Below are 8,576 nucleotides of genomic sequence, written 5' to 3' on the forward strand. Positions count from 1 at the left end.
AAGCAACAGCGTGCTCACCGCTCTGCACCCAGTTGTACCCCTGTGCTAAGTGCCCAGGGATATATCTGGCCTCAGCTGAACATTGAAGGTGGTTTCACACTTTGATTTTCAACAGTCTTGCCACAAGAAGCATGTTGGCTTTTTAAAAACTTGATCACATTTGGCATATAAATCAAGCCAAATATTCCACTGAGCATTTTACTCTCTTTTCTTTGATAACTTCCTACTAAAAACAAGCTTTCTGTTAAGAGCAACAAGCTGTGTGCCCCTGGAGACTAAGAAGGTAACATTAATGAAGAAGCAGGTCAAATAAAAGAAAATGTTGATAGAAGCATAAATACAAAATATGGTTTGCTTTCCTCTTAACTCTGCTCTGAGCAAAGCAACTGTACAAACACAATGATAAATGGCCACTGAAAGCAGCCTCGCATCAGGGAGGCAAAAGTGGCTGGTGGGCCCTGTGGGACACGGGGGAGAGAGCGCACGCAGTGCCAAGGGGCAGTGCTGCTCAGAGACCCATGCAGGTTCTTTCTGGGCTGCTACGTTTCCGCTTGGTCAAGAGAACCTACAAATCCAGATTTTAATGTGAAGTCTCCTAATTTTTTAAAAATTAATTGTAGTAAAACATACATAACATAAAAATTGCCATCATAACAATTTCTAAATTACAGTTCAATGGTGTTGAGTATATTCACATTGTCGGACAGCCGATCTCCAGAACTTTGTCATGCTGCAGAACTGGGACTCTACCTATTAAACAACTCTCCATCGCCCCCTACCCCCAGCCTCTGGCAACCAAGTTCTACGTTCTGTTTCTATGATTTTTGACTACGTTAGATACCTCATATAAGCGGAATCATACATACAGCATTTGTCTTTTTCTGATGGACCTATTTCACTTAGCATAATGTCCTCAAGGTTCATCCTAGTCATAGCATATGTCAGAATTTTCTTTCTTTTTAAGGCTGAATAGTATTCCATTATATGTATAGGCCTCATTTTGTTTATCTATTCATCCAGTGATGGACACTGGATTGCTTCCACCTCTTAACTATTGTGAATAGGGCTGCTATGAACATGGGTTTGCAAATATCTGTATGAGCCCCTGCTTTTATCTCTTTTGAGTATATACCCAAAAATGGAATTGCTGGATAATATGGTAATTCTATGTTCAACTTTTTCAGGGACCACAATACTATTTTCTACAGCAGCAATACCATTTCACATTTTTTTCCCTCCATATCCTTGCCCTTGATTTTTAAATGTCTTGCACCTAAAGAGATTACAGATAATCTCTGCTCTTGGTCCCCACTATCACACGGGCCTTCTTTCTCTGAAAGACAGCTCATCTGAAAGATAAGGTCCATACTGTTTGGAGGAAAATCTAATAACTGACTGAGAACATGACAGTATGAAGCAACAAACCCAAATTGTTTAATACCAAATTTTGAAGACTGTAGGGCATTAACAGCTAATATATTTGAAATGAAAGATAGATTTTAAACCTGAATACAGAAAAGCCAAAAATATATATACATTCCAAAAGTCCCAAATGGTTTGTTAGCAACCAACAGTTTCACAAAGACTATATCCCTCTGCAGAAAATACCTTACCCCACTACTGCCACCCTTTAAATGTTTTAGAACAGCTGTCATGGCAGCCTTGCTAGATTAGAAATTGCCTTCAAGGAAAAGAGTCTATAAAATGGACCTGATGGTCTGTTCCTCCAGGCAGAATCCACTATTCACTCGTATAGAATAGTTAGGAAAAAGTACTTTATATGTCAATGATATGCCCACATTACTTGGGGTTTTTGGTTGGTTTGTTTTTGTTTTTGTTTTTTGGAGGGGAGGGATTTGTGGGATTAAGGTAACTATGGCGGGGAGGAGAGGAATCTGATGTGCACAAATAGGCACAGGATTCCGTCAAGATGATGTTCATTCCACCTCAACTTTAAGGACATTGAGGTAGCCAGCCCATTACCAACAGAATCCAATAGCAGCCTTTTTGTAGAAGCCCAGTTGTGCTTGATGTCTCAACTATTCCTTCATAGAAAACTGCATGCTTCACTTTTATTCTCCTGTGGCCAATTGATTTTATCATATTATAGAGCAACATGGCCATGGGAAAGATAATCCCAAAGCCATAAAGACTCAGGATAACTTTACTGAACTTGAAACACTACCGCAAAACAAATATTTAGGGTAAAATCTGATAAAGTGCAGGACAAGCACTCATTTTTCACTCAAAAATATTTTGAGCAGCAACAAAACTACATAATTATCAAAGTTCTGCTTTGCCTGTGCCAGATATTGTCCATTCATGCAGCAGCTTCATAAAATCACCCAGGGCTTCTATGTTGAATGCATGTGCCTACCTCATTGCTTTGAAATCATGGCATTCTAATTCAGCAGGATAATCTAAGTCATCAGAATATGTTAGCCTGACTTTGGTAGTTCTCCTAGGAAGACTTGTGTTTGTTGTGGTCTCTTTAAACATAAGGAGTCTGAGTTTATACATCATACTGCATCTCAACAAAAACTTCTTTATAACTGTCCCTCATTTCACCAAGTTATATTTGAAATTCAAAATGACATAAATACAGGATGTGATGAAAGTAGGTTTGCAGTTGTGAGTAGACAAAACAGAGTTTATTCTTGTATTATTATTAATTATTATATTATCTTCCATATGAACAAAAATAAACATACTTTTGCCTCACCCTGTAAATTTCACTTATGCATTTAGATTGATCAATTACTTCATAATTACAACTTGTATCTGCCAGGTATCTATATAAAAGATAGATATCTCTTTAGAAATATTGATGTTATTAGATTTTATGGCCTAAAGAAAAAAGTCCTTTCATTCATGATTTGCTCAAAACTAAGCCTACATTTTTGCAAAAGTTATACTGTATATATTCACATCCTAATAGAAATTCTTACTTTAGCAGTGGAGATATTAAAAATAATTATAATAATGTTCTGTGATATCATGCGATATAACAATGTCATTTAAAACAGGATTTTATTTATACTGCAGACTTTTCTAAATCCAAATTCTAGTTTGTTTCAAGGCTACTTTTATTTCAGTAAATAGTGTACAAGTGGCCTTTAAAAAAATGTAGAATAGCCTGGACTCTTTCCCAAGACCTTCCCACTGCATGCGTTACTGTTGCCCCTTTTTGGATCATGAGTGTGAATTACTTTCATGGCTCTTGACCATGGCCAAGATAACCTGAGCTTGCTTTCCATCTCTAATAATAATTATGTTCTATATAATTATTATGATGATGATCCTTTCTTCTCAGTAGAAATGTGACTGGACCAACCCCCAGAAGGACTAGCCTCTTATTCCTCTGACTCAGATTTTCTTCTCTTGCAGATTGGATTTGAGGACTCTCCCCTCCAGGGACAGGCTGCAGCTACAGGGAGTGGGAATGGAGCTGATTCTGAGCCAGCTCGCCATGTCTTCTCCTTTTCCTGGTTGAATTCCCTGAAAGAATGATGTTCATTCCAACTGCTGTCCCTCTGTCTGCCTGGCTGAGATGCATACAGGCAAGAGAGAAACTAGATGAAATTAATACGATACAGATGATGAAAGGGACCTCTGAACAAGATTTCTGCCAAAAAAGTCTTTAATTCCAGGCGACTTATCTGACACATGAAGGGAAAACAGTTTCAGAAAGCATTGGGAAAAAGAAACTTGGTCTTATGCAAGTCTTTTATTGTGTGGGAAGCATTATGAAGGAGGTGTAAGTGTGGTATGTATGAGCGTGTGTCAGTAACAAGTGGCAAGTGTTGAAAAAAGTGGGTACTACACTCTTGTCTCTGATAGGCACTGGTTTTTGTTATTATATCATAGTAGCTCTTATTCTCTTTCCTTTTAAACAATGCAGAGGGTCAGTGAAGTATTAATTCAGAAGTGACTGATTTATCAATACATGGACAAAAGGTAAATCATTGACCAAAGGCATGAAATGTTTCACAAAGGTCTTCTCTTTTCCATAACATATATCACTGGATGTACATCCAGAAATGTTCTTTGACTCTAGTGACACTTTCATAGTCCAGAAGGCTGAAGGTCTAGGACATTTCTTGTGACATTTTTCTAATCTTAGTTTTAGGTATGCAGATATCAGTCACTTTAATTGAAAAAAAACTTTCAACAGGAACTGTCTACTTTCTCATGTATCCACTGAGACACAACTGCATGTATTTAAATATATATACGCACAATACTATATATGTATATATATTTAAATGTTTTATTTGTCCCACTATAATGCCTCCTTCAGAACATAAGTATAACTTTACTCTGTATGAACTCTTAAATAAATGCTGTTTTTAACAACTTAGTCTTATAGTGATTTATTCAGTGTTTTGTAAATCCATTAGTCAAGTATATTTAAAGGTCTTAAGGGAGGAAGCACCTTCATACATCCAAATTAATTTTAAGGAATTAAACATTCAACAAAATTTTTAAAGTTATAACTAAACTACCAAAGGTGAATGCATTGTAAAACTAATTCATTGTGTTATTTGATTTCAGAAGTGAATAGAGATAGTTTACATTTCTAAGAATTAAAATGATTAGGGTTGGCATAGACATAAATCAGGAGGGTATTTGTGGAGTTACTAAAGTCAAAATATTCTTTATAAAAATTTTTCCCCCAGTGCCATTTTATAGCAACTAAATTTAGTTGTTTTAAGTGGAGAGGCTAGCAAGTTTATCCTATTAGAATTAGGCATTGGGAAATACTTAGAAAAAGTATTTTATGGATAATGTGTGAGAACTTCTCACAGAAAAAAAAATGCAGCATTTTGGCCCTATGGTTTGGAAAAATCTCCTTAGTCCTCTTTTCCTTTCCTCCTTCCCCAAACCTCCCCAATTAGTTTGCATCTTATAGTTAATCAGTCATTTCCATTATGAATTGATCTTAGAGCTGGAAGCAACTTCCCAAATTATTTAACTCAATATCAGAGTAGTAATCTGAAGTACAGAGATGAACCCAAAAAGATCACAGGATCTGTGTAAGTCACTGACTTTCATTTGTATTTGTGATAGAGAAAAATGCAAGGGGTTTTGTTTTTTCTTGTGTTGAAGTCAGTTCAGAGGAAGCTAGGAGCTGAGAGTTTTGTGGGGGTTTTTTTGTTTTGTTTTGTTTTGTTTTGCTACAGGCATTGAAGAGGAAAAACAAAGTCATAATTACCTTTGCAACATTTATTAAAAATATAACTATTGAACATTCTCTTACACAACCAAATTGTCCAAGGACTGGAAGGATGTTTTATCACTGAAACATTTACAAGGAAAAGTTGATTCAAAGAGCCTACAAATTTTCTCTCACCTACACAAGAGAACGATGTTCTCTTTGGCTCACACCACAACAAAATCAACTGGGTGAACTTCTCTGTGCTTCTTCAAAACGTTTCCTCCTGCATCTACACTCTTTTAAACACCACTAAAGACACCTGGAAATGGAAACTAAAAGTACACAATACAAATGCCATTTTGTGGCTGTTACTGCACATGAATACACTTTGTGCATGCTAATTAAGGAGTAGAGACGCTCTTGCTGTACATCCTCTACATTTCAAGCTATATAAAAATAAACAAATGATATCAGAGCAAAGCTATGATACAGAATACTGTATTATTTTTATTTTTGTTGTAAATGCAGAATCTTTTTGGCCAAATGCACCGTTTCATTTCCCAACAATCTCCATCAGTTTCCTGTTGCTGTGAGCTTGCTGCGCTAACTGCTCGGCCCTGGCCAGTTCCAAGACTTCTCGGAGGAGGTGGAAGGTGAGATCCAGCGAGATGGGCGCTTCCTCGGATCGCCTCTCCTTTTCTGGCGCCTCCTGGCGACCACCGAGGGCGCTCTCGGCCCCGCGCCCCGCGGGACCCGAAAGGCTGTCGAGCGGGCGCCGGCGCTGCGACTGCTGCAGCAGCAACAAGCGAAAAAAGTTGTCGGCTGCCTGGTCCGGAGAGGGGCGTCTGCCGCTGCGGCCCGCGATGGGCACAGAGGCCGACCAGAGGGTAGCGGCGGGGCTCTTGTTAGGGTTGCCCTGGCGGAGGAAGTATTCCTCCCCCATCCGGAGCTGGACCGGCCGAGACTGCGGCTGCTGGGGCTGCTGGGGCTGCGGCGGCGGCTGGAAGAAATCCAGGGGCTGGGGGAGCTGTGAAGCCTGCCGGGAGCCTGGGCCGGGCCCCCGGATGAGCAGGGCCCTGCATGGCGCGCAGGGCAGGAGGGCCAGGAGCAGGACACCCGCGGACACGAGCAGCGGCAGTCTCATGTTAGGGGCGCTAGCTGCAGCACAGAGGTGGGCAGAGGGCGAAATAAGAGAAGGAAAGGGAGAAAGAGAGTTGGTCAGAGTTGAGCTCAACAGGAGGTGCACTGGGGGGAGGATAAGGGGTCTTCTTACAGGGCACCTCAGACACGGCTGGGGGCGCGGGCGGGCGCTGTCCGCGGTGCTGAAGCCACCGACCTGGGACTTCTAGAGGCAGAGTGAAGGGGAAATCGGGAAAGGCGCGCCTGCGGGGCAGCCGTAGCGCAGCCCCTCGCCAGGCTGGAGTGACCCTTCTCCATCCGAGGCCCCTGCAGGCACGATCCCAGAATCCCCTTTCTAACGACCCCTAAAACTGATTTCTCGAGCTCTAGAGAAGATCTATAAATTTAAGATCTCAACCCTTCTAAACCCCCACTCCTTTCCGGATGTTTCCGCGTTTTCCTCTAGATTGAGAACTTCTGCCTCCTCCTCCTTACCGATCCCTGCCCCAGCGTCCTTCCTTTGGAGATGGGGAGCTATGGGGTGCTCATCGACACCGCCAGCGAGGAGTAACTGGAAGTTGGGGGAACGATGAGTAGCCGTCTAAGTTTGTTTATGCCACATCCCAGCTAGTATACGGATCTTGAGGCACAGTCAGCAAACACACACACGAACACACACGTTCCCCACCCACCCCCCGCCCCCACGCCCTCCCGCCCGCGGGCGCAGGGACAGCGGCAGCGGCTCCTGGCGCGGACTGCGCGGGGGCAGCCCAGGCAGGGCGAAGTTGGAGGCGCCTTTCCGTCTAAGCGCTCCCTACCTTCTGAGGCGCTGCTGCAGAGGAACGTCTCCGGGTTTTTCTTTTCTTCTCTCTCTTTTTTTAAAGGGGCTTTCTTTCCTTCTCCTTTCTGTTTCCACTCTGCTTTTCTTTCCCTCTTCTCTTTCTCTTCACTCTCTCAATGGACGTGGGCTCTGAGTTTCTCCACACCAGAGCCTGGAGTGGGCTTTTATAGCATCGACCCTCTTCAGAAATCACGCAGCATTTGCCTAATAAGCTGACGCTCTCTTGACAGCTCGATTGCGTGCTGCCTCTGCTCCTGCATAAATCATAAGGCCCTGCCAGGGAACCAGGGGCAGAATTTTTGCTATCTCAACACTGAATCTCACATCCAATTATATCAACAGATATTTATCGCCTCCTTGGTGACGTCAACCAGCCCTAAAATGGAAGGATTTCTTATGACTTGTCCATTGACAAAAATTCTTGAATGAGATTTCCCAAGTGTGAAAACATATTGACCTCTTACTACGAAAGGCCAATTTGAGGATCAGAATAAGAGACAGCGAATGGGAGGAAGGGAAAGTTCAAGGGGAGGGAGGTCTATCAATGCAGTCCTGCAGAGAAAGCAACCATTTATAGCAGAGGTTCTGGATCCTCCTCTGCCCTTGTCCTCCTAACTTCTCTGACCCAAGCTGTCTTGGGCAATACCTCAGAATCTGAAAATATCCCTTTGCTGAGAGACAAAGTGTTCCATCGCCTTCCTGCCTGGATAAGAATGGAGAACAAGGAGATGGGACTGCAGGGATACTCAGTTTTTAAGCCTTCATTTGCTTTTTCTTTCCAAGAACATATAACAGACTTATGCATCTGCAGCAGCGAGACCAATAAGCCTCTTAAAACACAGCTCAGGATTTTTAAATAATGGTGAGAGCTACTCCCATGAAGAAGGGGCACAAACCAGGTTCAGTCTGGGGTGCAGCAAAGATCTTAAGTTCTTCCAGAACCTTATTGCTCCTGCTTTGTTTCTACTATCAGAATCTGAAAGTAATTGTGGATTTTTCTATTCCCAAATTAGAGAGAGAAAGGACTAGTGAGAGGTGTATGAATGCAACAATCTTTATTTAGGTTACTAAGTGCAAACCCAATGAGAAAAGCATCTGTTAACTTCTTTTCTATATTGGAAAAGGCTTAAACTTCTTTTTAACAGAGCATGTTTGCATTGATGGATATTAAATCTGTTAAAAGGTAAACTACTCATTTTACTTCCAAATACTATTAACATCTACTTTAGTATCCATATCAGGGGCACCTAGGGTGCTTTTTTTTTTATTATTAATCATTTCTTTTTACAAATTCAAATGTGCTCCATGGGAGGCTGATAAAGAAATAAATGCTCTCTGGCAATACCACAGAATGGAATGCCTATAAAACCACACTCACATTTTGAATTAAATTGATACTCCCATATAGGTGGGAGACAGTTACCTCTAATTCTGCAATTCAAAATGCAATGTCAAACT

At 41.5% G+C, this 8,576-nt stretch overlaps 2 protein-coding genes across 6 annotated transcripts in view; one reads left to right on the forward strand and one right to left on the reverse strand.

Annotated features, from left to right (window-relative positions):
* TRIM55 (tripartite motif containing 55) overlaps positions 1–4,334 on the forward strand; it is a 41,430-nt gene extending 37,096 nt beyond the window's left edge. For 3 of the 5 annotated variants that reach the window (XM_054590217.1, XM_054590208.1, XM_054590209.1), the window contains one exon: positions 3,388–4,334. In XM_054590217.1, coding sequence (XP_054446192.1) covers positions 3,388–3,493 — 106 coding nt within the window. In that variant the 3' untranslated portion in view covers positions 3,494–4,334. The remainder of the gene's footprint in view (positions 1–3,387) is intronic. The other 2 variants (XM_054590214.1, XM_054590215.1) reach the window with 1 other exon arrangement.
* A 1,377-nt stretch (positions 4,335–5,711) lies between these two features.
* CRH (corticotropin releasing hormone) lies at positions 5,712–6,302 on the reverse strand. The gene has a single exon (XM_054590041.1). It carries the CDS (start codon positions 6,300–6,302, stop codon positions 5,712–5,714), a length of 591 nt encoding a protein of 196 aa, XP_054446016.1.
* Between the last annotated feature and the right edge of the window lie 2,274 nt (positions 6,303–8,576).

This window comes from Pteronotus mesoamericanus, unplaced genomic scaffold (assembly GCF_021234165.1).
Source record: "Pteronotus mesoamericanus isolate MK-2021 breed Mesoamerican mustached bat unplaced genomic scaffold, CSHL_Meso_final scaffold_174, whole genome shotgun sequence".
NCBI classification, from domain to species: domain Eukaryota; kingdom Metazoa; phylum Chordata; class Mammalia; order Chiroptera; family Mormoopidae; genus Pteronotus; species Pteronotus mesoamericanus.

What these genes read in the sequence shown, in the direction of transcription:
- CRH (XM_054590041.1), bottom strand. Translation starts at nt 6,302, where the DNA reads ATGAGACTGCCGCTGCTCGTGTCCGCGGGTGTCCTGCTCCTGGCCCTC.